This window comes from Centroberyx gerrardi, chromosome 1 (genome assembly GCF_048128805.1).
Source record: "Centroberyx gerrardi isolate f3 chromosome 1, fCenGer3.hap1.cur.20231027, whole genome shotgun sequence".
NCBI classification, from domain to species: domain Eukaryota; kingdom Metazoa; phylum Chordata; class Actinopteri; order Beryciformes; family Berycidae; genus Centroberyx; species Centroberyx gerrardi.
In genome coordinates, this window is record NC_135997.1 from 16,924,015 (window position 1) to 16,943,961 (window position 19,947).

A 19,947-nucleotide genomic window follows, 5' to 3' on the forward strand; every position below is an offset into this window, starting at 1 on the left:
GGTTGATTTGTTTGTTCGGCACAGAATGGCAACAAATGAAGGTCATGCCCTGAGAACAATAGGCAGCCAGCCTTGTTAGGAGGATAAGAAAGCTTCGTCTCTTCACCCCTTTTTCTGCTGTAGTCAGCTGTAAAGCCGCCTATAAAGAATGTCTTCATATGGGGCCTCTACTAGCCCCCCCACCCCCATCCCCATCCCCATCCCCAACCCCCGCCCAATAATTGTGTTCCCCCTCTCAACACCAGAGATCAATTCTTTTTTTTTACCCCAGGGATTGAAGGGGGCTCTGTGGTGTGAGGCGCTCCGGCCCAAACACAGGACGCATTATGCTTCGTATGTTTCAGTAGAAAAAAATACAGTCCCACTGAGCACGAAATTAAAGATGAAGAGCTGCTATTGACACAGCTGCTTTGATTTAAAAAAAAAACAAATGAGCAAAGTCAGTTTAGGGGCATCGCTAAGTGCAAAGACACCACACAGATCAACCCAGTCAAATACATCGAAACTCCTTTTTTCAATTCTTAAATGCTGTAAATCATAAAAGAAACGTATCAGTTGTCAGGATTTATTATTGACCAAGACAATAAGCGTATGAGATTAACTAAGAGTAATTTTTATTTTAGTCTCAGCAGGATGTTTAGTCTCAGAAACATACAAATGTGTACAGAGAGGTAGTGGCAGGAATTCTTGTGAATCCACTCTCCCTTCACAGGCATCAGACTCGGCCACCTTCAATAAAGAGCCAATAGAGAGTGCAAATCATCACAGTGTAGCGAAAAGATCGATTGTCAGTTCAGTTCCCTCATTCAATTAACTCGCACAGGAAAATTAGAGAAGGCACACAGATGCTCGTTACAGGTTCTGCGCGGCCTTATGCACACAGTGGCACATTTCAAATACACATATATGAGGTCAACAAAAAAGACTTATACCATGTTCAATATTAACACTGAAAAAAATAACCACAGATATATAACTAGCTTCTCAAATCATAACATGTCTCCAGTATAAAAATGTCTCCAGAGATGAAATGCTATTGCTTTATGCTGCTTTGTTCAACGCTGTAACTGCTAGGAGTTCGATTCAGAATCACAGACCAGTATATCAATAATCAACAGAAGTAGAAAATATATAGGAAGGTTAATTTGAGTATCTCCATATGATCACATGAAACACACACAGCCTTTTTCCAGTATATGCTTAATGAATACTGTCTATTAATATTAGGAGTCAAAAGCCTGGCAGAGTTCCAAGTTATTTCTCTGTAGATTACAATTTTGTGGACGAATGACTACTCAACAAATTATATAAAATGATATAAAAATGGATGTGTACAAAATCCCTCATACATAGTTCCCTAAAAGCCTCACTGAGCCAGGCTTTTGTATTTTCAACTGTGAATAAATAAAAACATTTTGGCTGAACCTGTTTAAGTCCTGGCACTCTGCACTTCATATCATCGGATTCGTCCTTCATTCATTACAAAAGTACAACATTATTGGAATGAATGATACAAAAATGAATATTCAAATAGTAATAGTTTCTATCATATATGATACTGTATGCAAATTTAACATATTTGATAAGCATAAAAAGTAGGAGTTAATAACTTCATATTGTTCGAATAGGCAGTATCGGTTATGTTTTGCTTTACAGTGCATTAAAGGGTGCGCTTTTAAGTTTACTAATGCTAAATTAATCATTGACAAGCATGTGTAATTCATTAATTAAGGGAAAATCCACTCAGAACAGGATTCACATACAGTGTATTATTCTATGATCTTGGATAGTTAAGACTTGATATGTGAACAAACCTAGAAAAAAAGTCAAGATTCTTTTCAGGATGTCGATTCTTTTCAGGTTTGATTAACAGGAAAAAGATTTGAACTCTGTTTTAGGGCAGATTTTCACTTTAAAAACACAAATAATATTTCTAATCACCTTGTCGAATATTCACACGGTTGTTACAGAGTAATATGCACGATCTTCCGAAAGCACATGGAACAAAATGTGTTCATTTCAGGAGGGATTTCCAGTCATTTGGTCCAACAGCCATGCGTATGAAGCAGCTTGATTCATGGCCTCAGTGTTCGTTTACAAAGTGAAGGTGGACATGATGTTGTCCTGACTCGAGGAGCGCTTGTACCCGGAGGACGAGCTGAAGTACGTCTCCCCGTCGGTACTGATGTCATCGTCGTCGTCGTCATCCAGATTGTTCAGCAGGGGAGCGGAGTTGGTCTTACGCCTTCAGTGAGAGACACAGAGACGATTAGAAAGAGGATACCCAGTGTGTTCGCATGTTATTCTCAAGCATTTTTCATTCTATTAAGGACGTCATATTCTAAAAAATGCGTTTACCTAATCTCACTTCGCAGAGCTTTGAGCTGGCTCTGGAGCTGCTCGTTGGCCTCCTGCTGCTCATCCAGGTCTCTCTGCAGCTTCTTCTTGCCGTGTTCCAGCCGGTCGATCTCCTCCTCAGCCTCGTCCATCTGCCTCTTCAGGGCCTTAAGACGCAGGTTCAACTTCCAGAGGAAAACGGCATGCAGTGGGTTAAAACGGTCGAAGATCAGCACAGTAAATACTTTCACTATGTGGTTGAAGGATGGATACCAGGGTCTGCTGTGCACCGCTTACCTGGTCCTTTTGGTCTTGCATTGAGTGATGTTCTTCATCAACCTGCATCACCATCTCTTTTACCTTCCTCTCCAGCCTGCGGTTCACCAGCTGCAGGTTGGCACGCTCCCTGCAACACATGCAGCATGATGGATCAGCACATGTAATGCAGCACATCATGCACAGAGAAGAGAGGCATTTAGCTACATGACGGGCCATTTACATATTAGCGCATACTGACTTGAACAAATCTCAGAACAACGCAAAGAATGTACAGTTGGTCTTATCCACTCCACTGAAACAAGGTTATGTTTAATAGGGTCAGACAGCTCCTGTAAATGAGTGAAGGATATAGCAGTCTCTATACCTATAGGTCTATATACCTTTAGTACACAACATAATTATGAGCTTTACAAAAGTGCCTCTCGCTCCTATATAGGCACAAACTTTGTAACCAAATACAAATAAAGTCATCCACACACCAAGAGAAAAAAATATGAAAAACAAGCAATTCTCTTTTCTCTTGGTGTGCCGACTACTTTACTTGTATTTTGTATCAGTTCTGTGTGTCAGTTCTATTGGTCACACGCACCCTACTCAGTCAGAGAGGAGGAGCCTGGCTGAGCACAATATTTAATTTGCCTGTTGAACTGTACCAACTTTGCAGCCTAAATCCTCCAGTCTCTAAGTGCTTGTCACTTTCATCTAAAACCTAGAAGTTGCTATTTGGCAGTGTAACCCAAACTAAGCAAAACTCTGAACTTTTCTATCAAGCTTCCCCCTAATGCTCTCCTCTTCCACCACCTCAACTCTAACCTCACCACACCTCAGCTCTCTTCCCCATCCAAACCATCGCCTCACCTTTCCTCTCCCTCCAGCCTCTCCTCCAGCTCCTGTACGCGGCTCTCCAGCTGGGCCACCAGGCCCTCTTTGTTGGACTTCTGGGAGCCCTCTAGATGGGACACTCTGCTCTTCAGGTCTTTGTTCTACAGAGGACACAAGTAACAAGTAAGATGCTTGACTGGAATCACAAATTTAGGGGCCCACCATAACAGTATATCAAAAGAGACATAAGAAATTGATGTGGGAATGGAGAAAATCGATTGAGAAAGAGGACAATGAAAAGAAAGAGACAGAGATGAATGAAATGAGTTGGGGCTTTGGTCTGAGTTTGGAGAGTACACTCTGTGTAGTTGTTTTCCTGCAGACAGGAGTGTGTGTACCTGTCTCTCCAGAGCCATCTTGTCACACTCCAGGTCCTGTCTGCTAGCCCTCTCCTGCAGGAGTTCATTCCTCATCTGCTCCACCTGTCAAGCAGAGCCCAGACACTGTCATCGCTACGGTCCGCACAGTCTGAGGACAATTATTATCAGACACTGCCTGGGTCTCACTTGAAACGGAGACCGCTGCAGCACTCAATGAGTCAAAATGCTCAGCAATAGAAGTTTCAGTGAAGACTGAAAAGTCCCTTTGGTGGGTTGGAGAATCTAGTTTGGTTGCATTCCACTTACAGCAGAAGTTTTCATCACCTCTCAGTGATATGGGTTAAAACTGAGGTGATAAATCAGCGACAGCAGTTGCTGAAAATATACTGTAGCTGTGGACTTTGAAACTGTGCAAAATGTAAATGTTAGCTTTTAGACTTGGCCAAACTTTTTTGAAAAAAAAAAGTGTTTTTTTTTTACAGTAGGTTGTGTGGGAATGTACAATATTAACATTTGCCAGGTGTCAACATATATCCAATCACTACATACTAAACTAGCTGGGACAGAACTGGCTGCATGAACATGATTGCTCAGTGACACTCGTGGCCTAGTTCAAAAGGAGGGAGTAACGCAGGAGGATGAAAACTAATCGATACAGCGGTGATGGTTCTTTCTTTGTGAGGGGAGCTTAGAATTGGTGATATTTTATGCCAATTAGTGGGTGACAGTGGGCTGCTCTGATGAACGATGGCCCCTATAACTGGTGCACCCAGCACAGTGCTTGAGGGAGCTGAATCAGCAGACTGGAACATACAGCGAAACTAATCTGCTTTGTGAGAGACGGCAGGAGAGGAGAGGGGAGATTACTCTCATTTAGACAGGAGAGGAGCACCTGGTGCCAGGAGAGACGCAGGTGTTCTTCCTGCTGCCTCTGCTGCTGCTGCACCCCCCCCCCCCCCCCCCCCCCCCCCACACACACACACACACACACACACACACACACACACACACACACACACACACCACTACCCCCGCCCCATCCAGACCCCATAGCCATACAGCCCCCCTCGCTTCCCCACAGACGTTAGCACACACACACACACACGCACACCACTCGCACTCAATCCACTCCACTCTGACTGCACAAAGCTCGAGTGTTGCCTTGACAACCGACCTCAGCCTCATGCTGAACCAATGCCACTTTGTCACAATGCCACTCTTTTCTCTCTGCCAGGAATTTTTTTTTTAAAAAGGAAAACCATTTAAGGAGATTTAAATACTCTACTCAACCACCCCTTTTAAGCCTCTCTTCATGTCGCTATTCACTTATCTAAAATTTTGGTCAGTACCTTTGAAATTGTGTCAGTTCCAGACTGTGGTGAACCCATGGCCTCGCCAAATCATATGGGCCTTGCTTCAGACCCCATATGTTACAGTTACATTAATAAAGAGTTGCAGAGGTACAGTGGTCAACCCTGTCAGATAATCACCACTGGACCATGTGTTACATAAGGTATATTATCTACATTAGCTAAAGAATATTTGGGCCTTAATAATAATTGTATTTACACCAATGTTATTTCCACCAGAAGAATCCAGAGCCAACATTCTCCTGCTATGATTAGCAACCAGCCTCAGACAAACAAACAAACAGCACTTCTGAAGGGAAATGTAGTTTATCTGCATCTTAGTTCACAATGCCTCCATCAGCAGCTTTATCAGCGAGGAAGGAAAACTGGAGCATTTGCTCGCGCAGGATATGAAAACTCAGATCAAGCACAAGAACTGGATTTGTTCTCAAGATGCAGTTACAGCACGTAATTTACAAGTGAACTCCACAACCTGAAAACTTGAGACATTTGGCAGCTTGCATATTTTGGCTCAGGCGGTGCATTAAGAAGGGTCTTTTGTGACTGATGCATGAAAATTGGATAGACGCTGTTACACCACGCTGGCAGGCCGCCAACCTGAATGATTATGCAAGATCATCTTACAACGCAATAACCCCTCCACTTTATCCAGACCAGAAATTAACTGGGAACTGTGGACTGCAGGAAAGAGAAAAACACCCGAGTGTGCACATATGCATCAACAAACACACAGAAAGCACTGATATAAGCCATCAACCTATGAATCATGTTAATCCAGGTTACTCTTGCAGGACTACATTTGAGATTTGAAATGGTTTTGTGTAGGTCCAGTATTCCTTCCCTTGAGAGATTAGTGGTTACAGTCGTGATGTTAAGGTGGAAGACAAAGTAACAGGAGATCAGTTTGGGTTGAGATGGAACAGAGACAGGACTGTGTGAGCATAATTGAACACTGACAGCGGGTCACTGAGACAGGTGAGCATTGAAAATGAGTATGTGTTGAGTGTGTGTGTGTGTTGTACCTGCTCTCTTCCTCGGTCTATCCTGTCCATCAGCTGGTCTCCACTCTGACGCTCCTCATCCAGGTCCAGCTCCAGCTGGGCCATCCTGTCCTGAACAACAGCAATCACATCCACAGTGTCAGTGGGGATGTTGCTATATGAATGGCTTTTTTCTATATATGCATATGCTAGGAGGCATCGCTTCAAGCTAAAAAGTTTGAGAACCACTGCATCATACTATGCTAAATGATTGTCATCAGGCCTTTTGCTATGATTTGACATCATATTTATCTGCTAGTAACTATGAAGTGTGTGAAATTACTGGGATACATATTATTGTTAATGAGAAGGGAGAAAGAGACGCATGCAAAACCTTTATCAGTGGCTTTACTTGACATCATACTGTACCTCCATGAGCTTCATGTGTCGGGATTTGTCATCTTTAGTGTGGGCGTTCGCCTCAGCCTCCAGCTCCAGATCGTAGAGCTTCTTCTCCAGACTCTTCTCCTGGAGCACAGCCTCGTCTCGCTCCCTCTTACACTGCCGCAGCTCCTCGTCCCGCTGTGACAGCTACAGGGAGGACAGGCACAACATCAAACAACATACAGTTAGTGCATCAACATAATTCAACACGTGGAAAATTACGGGACCATCATCGCTGATTATGACCAGCACATTCAAATTTACAGTATAATTGATCACTCTGTAATTTTACAGAAAACATTTTTTATGATATGATGATGAAATCCGGAGAAATCTGTCTGTCTCGTTCAAGGAGGCTTCAGCAGGCAGAATACTGTTGCTGTAAGTGGGGATTGAACCCAGACCCTCCTGTTGAAATATCAATCTCCTTAATCACTGCGTCACCCTGCTTCATATCAAAGTATTACTGTTGCAACAATGAGCATGAGCTTAGTAGCTGCTTAGGGAAATGAATATACAGTATGTTTCTCCTGGGTGACTAATGGAGCCAGCACACCTAGTGTTTCCCCCATGCTCTTTCAGCAGCAGTGCCCACCACAGCTGGAAAATTGCCCTCACTGCTTAATGCGAAGACAATGAGAATTCATCACCCGGCCTTATTTGTCACCCAGAACAAATATTTGGCCATTACAGTAGAATTGTTCCATATTTCATGACATAAATACTTAAATAAGACCTAATTTGAGCCACGGAACGAAAATTGAGCATACAAAGTGGACCTACTGCTGTCTGCCCAATGCATGCTGGGATAGCCTCCAGTTCCCCCCCCATCCCCCCCTCCCCCCCCCCTCCCCGTGACCCTAAATAGAAATAAGCGGCTATGGAAAATGAATGAACGACTTAATGTAGTAGACCTAGCGAGTGAAAATTGCTGTGACTTCTCTTTACAGCAGGTTTGCAGCCAAGGCTTATAATTTTGCTGAAGGTCTGCCAAGTCCAGCCGGGCGGAGACTGACGGGGCTTTGGAGAGCGACTGGAAAAGCGGCCTCACTAGACCCAGTTTGGAGCTGTGGGTTCATTAGAGGTTTCTCGGGAGAGGATGTGAAGTCAGCCAAGCCCAGCTTTCACAACAATGACATCACAACAGCGACTTCCTCCTCTTCCTGCCCACCAGCTGGACAAAGACACATCAGCATGGATGCAGACGGGACACAAAGGAACTACCTGGACACTGACCTTGGCCTTGCATGGGGAAATCTACTCACCAGTGCATGTACAATCGAAAGCCCATATCGGTGAACAATGAGGCTGAGTAACATCCATACCAGACAAACAAAACTAAGAGGGGGATATTCATTCGTTTTCATGTACTCTATAATGTTTTTTCCCTTTCAGAGAGAATTGCTAGATAGAAGTACAACATCACATGCTTATATATGTATATTTGAGCTATATATATGAATGGAAATATAATCTTTAATAGTGTTTATTAAATGGAAAGCGCACTTTGGAGAATTAAACGAGCGAGTTGATATTCCTCTTTCTCTACATTACCATATCCAACTTCAACCCGCGCTACTTTGAACTAAACTAACACAGTCACCCTCAGGTTCAAATTTGCCACACGCAGCTCCGGAAGAGACAGCCGAATGTCCCTGCTACAAAAAAAAGAGGAAGGATCATATCACAACACCTGTTCTGCTCACCACACCTTATTAATGGGATATTAATTCTTTTCAGTTTTCAGGGACTGGAATTGGCAAGAAAGGACACTGAAACTGGATAGTATACTATATCTCATACTTCATCTGATACTGATTCTATCACTGACACGCTCTCAGAAAACTGCAGATGTGTCCTAACCCAGCAGGACATCTAAAACCAGTGTTCTTCTATGAATTACTGTGTTCTTCTATGTATTATTATCTCCATTATGCTTTTGTCACCTTGCACTATGCCTTGATCTTGTTTATGTCTGTGCTTCTACATGGGTTCCAACCCCCTGCAGGTAGAACCGAAGGCTTTCCCTTTCAGTTCTTTGTTTTTGTAAAATATTATATCCAATGTTGTCCTCGGGCAATTCTATTTGCAAAACCTCAAAAAGGTATTTGCCTGTCTCTAGGTGGCCATTGTAAATATGTTCTCAATTGCCCTTCCCAGTTAAATAAATATTAGATAAATAAATAAAATAATATAAAATAAAATATAAAGGCCAAATAAGCCACACCTTTCCCAACACAAATTATTCACATTTGGCTATTCCTACGCTGAACAAAAACATTCCCAACATTCCAAAGTGCTGACAAGGTTAAACTTCTCAAACGCAAACAAAGAAAAGTGGCCAGCGGTTTTGCTGTTATGGTATTAATTATATGGTGCGAGTTGGCCAAGGTCACCCCGGGATTATAAAGAGATTCATCACAATTCCCTTTATATTCCAACGTCGAGTGTAAACAAAATGAACTCACAAGTTTCATAAGGAACAGAGAGAATTTTACTCCTATTTTCTCTGGCTTGACTTGGCTCAAATACTTAACTCTAATTGCACCTCCACTGACCTCCGCTGAATCTCCTTTAAACCCTCAACCTCAGCATTTAGCAGCCTCTATTTATTTGACCGGACCAGTTTGCGCCTGGAACGGGCAGCGGGGGGCAGAAATTCCAAAGTCATGACATCAGTGTGTGAAAGGAGAGGATGATGTTGGCGGGAGGTGTCACACTGCGTTGAGTCAGAACAAAGGCTCATCATCTGTTGTTCTGCATGGGAGTGCTCGGTTGGCCCGACTGCTGACAGCCGTGCTTTGGCCACTTTAACCACGTGAGCTGTGTGAGTATTTGAATCTGCCTCTTGTCTCTCTGTAAAAGCCCATGACGCTGTATGAGACCGACGCAGCCTACCTCTTCCTGCAGGGTCTTAGCTGCCAGACGAGACTTCTCCAGCTCTTGTCCCCGCTCTTTCAGCTGCCTGTGCAGGTCTGCCAGCTCCCGACGGTTCTTCTCCTTGTAAATATCGATCTGCTCCTGCAGCTCCTGGGTGGACGACTGAGATGCCTCCACAATATCATTCATCTGCAGGGAGAGCGAGAGAGAGTCAAGGCCAAAGAAAGAGGGAAATATGAGGACATTTAATAGAGCTACAATGAGGACAATGTGGCTCAGGAGGCTACCGACTGAAATGCAAACAAAGTATGGGATATAAGTAAATATAGAAATGTAGAGTAAGTGTAGAATAGACTCCAGTAGACTCACCTCCCTCTGAAGTTTCTCCACTGTACGGTCCAGCAACCTCCTCTCATCCTCAATCTCATTCTTGGTGTTCTTGAACTGCTCCTTCTGAATCTTCTCCTCCTGTAACCTTTCCTCCAGCTCCCTGTGTTCACTGCTCAGTTTGGTCAAGTTCCTCTATAGAGGGTCACAGTATCAAAGATGTCAGGTCTACCAATCAAAGCTCTTTGAACTGTGCTTAGGATATACATTTTCTCAAGTTTCTCCACACACGTCAAGATGTTGTTAATCTCACCTGTACATCCTCTAACCGGACGGTCAAAGCACGGTTGGCACGGGACATCTCCTCTTCTTGCTCCTTGATTTCAGCCAAAGACTCTTCCACCTGCTTCTTCTCTCTCTGTGAGCGCACATTACGTTATATAAGACTTGTATAATAAAATTGTAAAATATGTAATGGCGATGTGGAAACTTTACCAGGCACATTTTAAAAACAGCACAGCATCAGTTGCAGTCCTGCCTCACCTCCAGTCTGCTGACTCTGTCCCCCAGCCTGCTCTCCTGCAGCTTGGCCTCATCAATGATCCGGTTGAGTTTAGCCACCTCATTCTCCAGCTCCTGTGCCCGCCTGCGCAGTCGCTCGGCCTCCTGGGTCAGACGTCCTGCTTGGCCCTCCACCGCACCCTTGGCTGCCTCCACTTCAGCCTTCTGGCGGGTCACTGCTGCACTGCTCTGGAGACGAGAACAGGACACAAAGCTTCAGCACAAAGGAAGCAGGAGTCTGTGACACTTGGGCAAAAAGTGGAACAATATCGCATGATGGAACATTTGAGACTCCCTCAAATGTCTGAGCACTAGAAATGACTTCTTGTTGCATCAGTTTCTCACAGCTTTTCTTGCTGTGGAGATGCAGAATATCAGTGTCTTTTTTCACACTTCATAAGGAACTCGCACAAATCCAGGACGATAAATCCGAGCTTTCATTAGCCACTGCTGATATACAGTGGCTACCCACACACAAAGTCAGCATGCCACTTGCAATAGGCTGCAGAGACAGAGCTAAAGAACCTGTGAATCCTCAATATCCAACATCTCCACCCAACACGTCTAGAGGGTTGCTGGGAGAAGGGCTTTTAAATGTGTTTACGTGACCACTGCCTGTCCCCAAATATGAAGAACTTGAATAATATCCCAGTGTTGGCCAGTGTTAGTGGTGCGGTCGCTTTGTCTGGACTTGGGTGCAGTGGCAGAGAGAGTGAGGGAGAGCGAGAGAGAGAGAGAGAGAGAGAGAGAGAGAGAGAGAGAGAGAGAGAGAGAGCGAGAGAGAGAGACAGACAATGAACTGTCAATTCAGTTCATAGCTATGAACAGAATTGCAAAATTTAACTGAGCTAGTAATGTTACTGAACTGCTTTTGATTATACTATTGTTGATATGATTGTTGATATTCGTTAGATTACTGTTTATTCATTATTAGTCAATGTTGCAATCTTACCCCATTTGAAATACTGTACTAGAGAGAGACAGAGAGAGAGAGAGAGAGAGAGAGAGAGAGAGAGAGAGAGAGAGAGAGAGAGAGAGAGAGAGAGAGAGAGAGAGAGAGAGAGACAGAGGAGAGAGAGAGAGAGAGACAGACACACAACTGACAACAACCACAGTACTCAATCCATACAATAGATGACAGGTTTCAGTTGTGATGACACCCATCCAGCAAGCGACGGCTTTGTCAGACAGCAGACTTGCAACATGTTTGCTCGGAAACAAGAATATCTAGAAAAGAGGAGGAATGCTAGACGACAGGTTTGGCAGTTTCCCGTGTATTCGAGCACAGTGGGGAATGCCCGCGCTTTTACACCCACGGAGACGGAACCGCAATCTGTGACACCTACAGTACACCAACGTACACTCCAGTGCCTAACAACACAGCTGAAACTTGTGATGCACAGATGAAAACTTTTCAGGTTTTCAGGTGCTGATGGAGCAGATTAACACACAAAAGGTTCAGTGGCCGTCTTCCTGGACAGGCAGGATGCTCGTTATCACTCATCACACACAGCCGTGACATGTGAGCAAGCATGCATGAGCGCACAAAAGAATAAAAGCACGCACACACACACACACACCCTCCTGCCTTTACAAACCGCCCTGTCTTTCATCCATATACAGTACTACTAACTTACTGTACCCACTTAAGTCTGACTCATTCAACAGAAAAACCAGTTACTAGTTGTGATGACACACTATATGGTAGCACAGAAAAACGTGTCATCATTACAAACAGTGGCACTAAACAACTGCTTTGTTATTTTCATGCAGTGTAGTTTTAGATTTCTGCAAATAAAATCCTTACAGTAGACATCCGACTGGTAAAATATAAATAATTATCAGCAGGAAGGAGAAATAAGAAACTATATCAATAGTAAGCCGCAACCAGAGGCTTGTAGCAGCCATGGTTTTTCCTCACAGTTCATTTGACAATGATATACTCAGAGAAAACCCTTCATGGGTTACCTTTAAACAGCATGAGAAATACCAGACAGCTAACGTCATGGAACAACAGTTATCACACCTGATATTAGCAGTCACGAGTCTTTATCTACAGCAGTCACAAGCCTGAGTGAATGTGTTTCTGTTCATTCCTCAGCATTCAGTGTCACTGGGCATTATAGTTTTGAATGTGGTAACTCATTGACAAACATTTTTTTTAGTTCCTGCTGGAAGCCAAAGCTATTACTCTTCACCTCTTAATATAAACCACCCCCCTTTCTCTTGTGACTGAGATGAAAGGATGAAAGGTATTTGTTGGTCAGCTAATGTTGTTGTCAGTGTGTGTGAATGGAGGCAGACAGCACTGCAAGTCACCTGCTGTAGCAGAGAGGTGACAGGTGCCACCCGCCTCCGCACTGGCAGGCCAGTCGGACCGGTTTCCCTCGACATCACACTGCCACCCTCATCTCTGCCTGCCTGGGTCATTTGGTGTGGCCACAGCAGTGAGGAGGCTCGTAACAAACAGCTTCACAGAGGCCAACTAATGAATACAGAGTTCACACTCGAACGACGCAGCTCCACCTCTGAGGATCAGCTAACCAAATGAGAAAACATCTTTGTAAACTGATGCAATTCTTACAATGTTTAGCAAACGTGTAAATACAAAATGAAGTGAGAATTCCTGCTGCATTTGAAGGAACTTCTGTTATCCATGGTGGTTATTATACGGTTTATACTGTGATTGTGTTGAGGGTGGAAGGCTATAGAAAAAGGGGTTGGGGGACTGGGGGGACTCGGGGTACTGAGGGGGTAGACATAACTTTCACAACAATAATAAAGCACTGACTCTGTGAGTTTTCAGCATTCCCTTTTCACACATAACAAGTTCAGCCCTCACCCTTCTCCGACTGTCCCACTTCCCACACTGGGTCAGATGGGTAAAAAGGGATGGGGTGACATGGCCTTGGCCTTTTCTGATAGAGTGCTTCTAACAAACTTGGCTGATGATTTTGTTTTGATTAATGCCAGAAATGTTTTCCACTAATACATCCATGGCAGTTGTTTAAGCAGTGGTTGTTGATTAATGCAGCATTTTACTGAAGTTGGTTTTCAGATTCTGTAATAAAGTTATACAAATAAAATTATCCTGCAAAATAATCTTGCACTGTATAACAAACATTTGTAAACATCAGCTGCAACATTAGAATAATAAATAATGTTGTTTTATTAACAATTAATGTCAGATGAAAACTAAGTGCACTGAGCCAACTGTTGTTCTATAAATCATTTCTTAACTATTTATTAGGCTTAAATAACTTTATGTTTTGACTATTCGCCATTAAAAGAAGCTAATCACTTATTAAAACAGTTGAAAATACTATTGTTAAAGATTAGCTAACAATTACGGAACGATTAGTACTCACAAAACAATCATTAGTTTAGCTATTAGATAATGACTTGTTTGCTTAATATCTACTACTATTCACTATCACCTCTTATCATGAAATGTATTAAATAAAAATTTAACAAAGACACTGTCGAAACAAGTTGGCCTCAATGTATCAATACAATACCATAGGAGAAAATATGGCATTATCACACCCAATTGATTTTTCCCCTGACCTAACTGAGGGTTTGACTCGGGATTTCTTGTGTACTCTCAAACTGTTTGTCTAAAGTTGGACATTAACTAACATTGTGCAGCCTTAAAGAGCGGCACACATGCTGTAGTGACGTGTGTGTGTCCCAGGTTGAGTGCTGCGGTCAAACCTCAGCGCTCTCAGTTATTCTAGGTCACTGGGGATACGGACCGCCTTCCAAATCAGCTTTGACACTTCCAGCATAAACAATGGAGTTGATGATCCAAAAGTAAATACCACTGCAAGAAACCTCCAAAAGTGATCCACAACCCAGCAGAGTATCAGTGGTTTTACTGTACGTGTTCACATGTACGAGTACAGACTATCCTCTCTACATGAATAAAGATTAATCCCACTCTAAATCTATCAGGCATAACAAGTTTTGATTTAAAAACACCATAAACAACTGCCGATATACAGACTGCCATGTAAACACTTGAGCTATAGATAACCGAGTGCAACCATAACTCTAAAGAAAGCTATGGGAAGGGAAAGCGATAACACATTTTGACGAACTGAACACTTGATTTTGTCTTTAGCAGCCCACAAGTTATCACAGGTGCTACATGTAGCATTTTTAAATATCAAGATATCATTGTCAGATTAATTGGGATACCAGTGGTATTGTCAGTGTTAGTATTTAAGACGACATTTCCCATAAACCATTGCTTCCTGTCTCAAAGAGGATGTTGCTACTTGTCCCACCTCCCCCTCACTGTCGTCGCTCCGCATGTCTTTGTTTTCTCTTTGGCTTTACTGAAGAGGATAAACATGTTGGAAGTGATTTTTCCATCAATCTTTCACTCGTTCCACCATCTGCCATTATGAGAATGTTTTGTGCCATAAAGCAATGTCCCTATGTGCCATAAAGCAATTCAGCATATTTCCAGCAAAATCTGACAGAGAGTGGCACACAATATAAAATGCAGTGTAGAGACCAGTAGAAGCTGTTCATCTTCCTGGCGACCGTTTGTTTACGGTAATTATACTAAAGTCTCAAAATTAATGTGACGGTAATTTATTGATGTAAAAATGCCACATATAGCATAACAGATTCCCTGCAATGCTTCATTCACTGTACTCTGTAATATAATTTAATATCAAATTGGCAAAGTAAAGCCTTTTCTTTGAATGCAGCCACCAGAAGGCGACAAGACGACTCTCCCGCAAGTTTGCCGTTTACCATTTATATCACAATCAAACACAACAGTAATCATACCAAACCAAAAGCATTGCACAGTTCTACTGGTTACATAAAATGGCATCGGTTGATGCGTCAAACATATTTTTTAGCTCCAGTACTCAGTTTCACTGCAACAATCACTGACAAAATGATCGTGGTGTACTGAGCCCAAACCAGGACACACAGAAAGACAGGATTTCCCTCTGCAGCAGCTGCAAAAACATGCTAACTGTGATTCACTCACACAGACTGGCCAGCAGCCACACTGACCAATGAACAAACAATTGGCCAATAACAAATACATGTTATTACAAACTACCTTTACGACTTGCTTTGTAAAAATGCTACAATATGTGAAGCGAGGCATCATAAGCTTTGTAAGTTGTAAACTGCGTCCATACAGAGAGCAAAAGGGCGGCGAGTGTTGCAGACAGGTATTCTTGTGTTCAGTAGGCCAGTGAGCTACTGTTGTGTCCATTTGGGAGGCGGGACGTAAAATAAAGTCACCTATCCCAAGTTAAAGGTTTCTGACAGCCAAAGTGATGTAGCCGAACTGTATCAGGGTGCTGATTTTGATCCATGTACCTTTGTTTTGGAGGCTAGAACACAGAATACAGGGAGGCAGGGCTAGATACCGAATCACTGCTTAATAAAGACGGCATAAAACTAGCCAAGGTCATGCAGAGTACAGGTCATTTCCTGCATGGTATCACGTTATCAGTACCTGACACTCATATCAGGAAAAGAAATACCACAAGTGTTCACAAGCTCTTCTCTGGCAATGAAGAAGCCTTGATTTGTTTTGCCAGCATGAAGGTATGTGTTACAAATACAATAGCTTCCCTCATTAAAAAAAAAAGCACACAGACCTAAGGTGGACTGGAACAGAAGGCCTGCCGTGGACTGAAAGGACGGCTTGAGGTAGAAATTAAAACGTGATAGCTGAGAAGCACTGGCCTCTCTCTAGTCACAAGAAGAGGCCAGTAATCAAATCTTGTCTTGTCCTTACAGAAATGAAAAGAGAAACCTCATTTAAAAGGAGGCTCTATGCTTAGCCAAACTGCAGGTTTGCAGGGGCGTTTGGGTTTAACAGGGAAATGAATAGACCAGTTGAGTGAGAAAGCAATCATACAAAAGCTCTGAGGGACACTGGTCTTTTTCTGATTTAAAAAATTAAATCAGAGCATTAAAAGGAGAACTGTTTCCTAAAAATCACCTTTTGCAGCTGGACAGATCCTGGTCAAATTGGCACCCGCTGGCAGCAGATATTCCAAATGTATCTGATTTCAGGGAAACTTGAGAGAATGTGCTGTTGACACTTTAAACTATTTGCTGACAACTACTGCCAGCTACAATCAGCATATCAAGACAAGGTTGGTCTGAAGATATGAAAATACTATCTACACTATGTGCCTGCAGAGTTCACTGTCTGTTCCTACAAAAAAATGTTGCCATGTAGGATGTATTTCATCACAGTGCAACTAGCTTGCAAGATTAGCAAAACAGCACATTCATCAGTTCAAGTGCACAGACTAACATATCTGAAGTTATCTAGGGTATTTTTTTTTGTAAAACATTTGGCAAAACAGATCTCTGTATAAACAAATAAGTTTCTATAATGATGTACTGCTGGATCATGCAATGTGAAGATAGAAAGTATGATGTAAGGCACAGTGATAAAGGTACCAGTTCTTAAAAACCTTACAGTAAGTATGGAGCATTGTCGCAAAAGACAGAAAGAAAAGAAAGTCGGGCCGGATTCAGACCTTGACTTAAGCACCTCACAGTGGAGCTTACTGCTTAATTTATACATGCACATATGCACTTATAATATTTGAACAGTAACAATGGTTGAAGAGCCGCACCAAGGGCCGCAGTCGCCATAGACACTTTGATTGGCTTGCCAGAGGCGGTTCTGATGTTGATAAATATGTAATCAAGGTGTGTCACATTACAATACACAGATTCTGATTCTGTGTCAAGTCCATTGATATGCACCCATCCTTATGCAGCCAAAACCCTTCAATATGTCTAGTGCTCTAAACATGTGCTGACGTAAAACACCAAATCTGAATACTAAGAAAAACCAAAGACATCAAATGTCATATGAATTGTCGAGTCACAAACCTTGAAGCAATAACAAGTAACATTAAAAGTAAATAAATGTTCAAAAAATAATCAGAATCTCAGTCCACTAAATCCTTCATTGAATGGTTGAAATATGATTTTATTCACAAAGTGTTTCTTCCCTCGCCTTATTCCCACACTCATACACACACTGATGCAGGCATATGCCGCTTCATCTCACACATAAGCTGGTTGAATTTTTAAGGGATCATCAAAAAAGACGGCCCTACCAGGGAGCGTTGTCAGTGCCAAGCTATCACTGAAACATGCTGAGTTTAACAGACCCCCCGCTGCACCCAGTGTTAGTACATGGACAAGGCTTGGACCACTGAGCTGCGCTGTTTTTTGAGCCAGATTTTCATATTGTAGGCTTTCCAAACATTATCGGTGCCACTGACTGTGTGCATTTGACCAGCAGGGCGCACAAGAATAGATTTCTAGGAATAGGAAAAGACGTGAACATTCAGCTGGTATGTGATGCAGACGTAGCTCAAAGTTTTAATGCAACTGGAGAGTGGCTTGTTAGTGAGTTGAGCAGAAAGCAGAAAAAATTCTTTCAGAGATTTCCTGAGTAAAGCCCAAATCATTTCAGATTTTGTACAGTAGGCCTATGTTTCAATCATGCACCACCGTCCTTACCAACACTGAATCAAAGGTGCAGGATATTTAAAAGTAATGCCTCAGCAGAAAGACAAAAGAAAGCAGAAAAGTCCATGGTCCAGTTTTCCACCATACTGATGGGAAGGTCAAAGAAGAAAAGAAAGAAGAAGAAGCCAAGTTTTTGAATAAATCTGTGTGCAAGGGAAAGCATGCCCCAAATCCACACCCCAAAATAGTCCAAGTCCAAATATTAACGGTGCAGATTTCAATCCACACTTTATGTCTGAATCAGGCCCATACTGAGGTACTATACCAGTATTGGCACTCAGTGCAACACCACAGTTGACATAATGCCAAATGGGCAATTACAAAATCAAAATTCCATTCAAAATGTTGGTAGCTGCGGGAATTGAGGCCAGAGCTTTTCATTTGTGCGAATGCCAGATTCTGGTAGGTCGTTGCTTCATGGTCAGGCGGGACGGAAAAAAGGCAGACCACCAAACCATGAAAGTCAATAAGACATCAATCACCAGTCGAATTTGTAGCAGAAAAAACACCTACAGCTTAGTGCAACCTAAAATGAAAACATACGGATTCCCAAAAGGTCAAGACTGCCCTGTAAAAGCATTGCTTGATGAATGCAATGCAAGCTTTTTGCCACTAGCCTCAAATCTTCTGGGTCATCTCAATATTTCACTGCTCTCCTTGGTGTATTTGTCTTGACTCTGAGGTCCTGCAAGCTGTTTTGGGAGTACAGTAGGTTCCCACCACATCAGCCCCAACAGGCAGCGAAGCAAAGGACCAATAAACACAAATATCCAGGCCACTGCCTGGTTTCACACAGACTTGACCCTCATATAGTGGCGGAGCAACATTCTCTCTCTGACACCAACAACATGAACAGTTACCACAATGGCGCAATGGGCTACTGGGATTTTAGTCTCCGTTTTGTAGAGTGCTTAACGTTATCAATCTAAGAAGTCTTGAGAAAAGTCATTTGAAGCCCAGGAAGACAAATTATTCCAACAAGGATAAACGTGTTTTCATTCATACCGAGGCTCAGTCCTTGCCATCTCTCTCAAGATCCAGAAACTCTCCCCATCATTTCCTTCCTCACTCACTGCCTTCCTGCTCTTCCTTCCAGTCGCCCGCTAAATCAGCACCTTACAGCTATGCTGGGAATACAGTGCTATCATCAAACACACAGACTCCTGTGGGAGTCTTTACTTTCAAAACAAGCCTAAGGGGAACTGCTCTCTGGGCAACACGAGTTTGATGATCAGACAGTGAGACTTCAGTTCACAGAGAAAATAGACTGGCAGAGATTACTCAAGAGGCGAGCTGGGATATGGCACAGGCCAGAAAATGAGCTGTATTTAGGTAAATGGGAGATCACTATGGAGTCTTGGGTGTGGAATATATGGAGGTAGGAAATGAAAACATATTTGGGACTGAGGTTATGATAGCATGTGTGCTACAAGGTGTGGCTCGGGGCTCCGGGTGAAACATAACAGAGCTGGAAATGGTGTGATAAAGACTAGGCTCTGAGTTTAGGGTTAGGCAGGACAGCTATGGCTGAGCCCTATTAAAGCATCTGACATTGAGAATCAGGAATGCCACAGAGATGGAGATGCAACAGCAGCAGCCTGAAGAGGCATTAAAGAAAAGATGGTAGCCCCGCCCACAGCTCAGAGCTGGTGCACTGTAACAGAGCTGGAGCAGAGCGTCAGTTGGGTGCACATTCTCCACACTGACCCTCACATTCCTGGAGACAAACCCTTCTCTCTCTACTCACTGCACCTCGTCTTTGCACATTTTTTGCATTCCAACATATCACATTGGTGTGAAAGATCCAATCCACTAGCAAATTTACAAACGTTTTTGTTACAGAATGTGAAGAATTCAGTCGGGTACTGTTTGTTAAAGTGAGAAAATGCAGGATATGTTCTTGAGAAAACACACTCAAGGTTTTTCAACTTTGATTCCACACATCTCATCTCAATAAAAACACAATACACCCTTCAACTGAAGACACAAAACAGGCCCCCCGCTCTTTTCAGAGGGATGGCCACG

The 19,947-nt window shown here is 42.9% G+C and overlaps 1 protein-coding gene across 1 annotated transcript in view; it reads right to left on the reverse strand.

The window, feature by feature from the left end:
- Window positions 1-592: 592 nt before the first annotated feature.
- cgnl1 (cingulin-like 1) overlaps window positions 593-19,947 on the reverse strand; it is a 33,536-nt gene continuing 14,181 nt past the window's right edge. The window contains exons 9-19 of the mRNA XM_078282626.1: window positions 10,363-10,569; window positions 10,133-10,237; window positions 9,862-10,014; window positions 9,511-9,681; window positions 6,598-6,759; window positions 6,211-6,300; window positions 3,837-3,920; window positions 3,475-3,599; window positions 2,635-2,743; window positions 2,359-2,522; window positions 593-2,245 (exon numbers count right to left, since the gene is read on the reverse strand). Coding sequence (XP_078138752.1) covers window positions 2,095-2,245; window positions 2,359-2,522; window positions 2,635-2,743; window positions 3,475-3,599; window positions 3,837-3,920; window positions 6,211-6,300; window positions 6,598-6,759; window positions 9,511-9,681; window positions 9,862-10,014; window positions 10,133-10,237; window positions 10,363-10,569 — 1,521 coding nt within the window. The 3' untranslated portion in view covers window positions 593-2,094. The remainder of the gene's footprint in view (window positions 2,246-2,358; window positions 2,523-2,634; window positions 2,744-3,474; window positions 3,600-3,836; window positions 3,921-6,210; window positions 6,301-6,597; window positions 6,760-9,510; window positions 9,682-9,861; window positions 10,015-10,132; window positions 10,238-10,362; window positions 10,570-19,947) is intronic.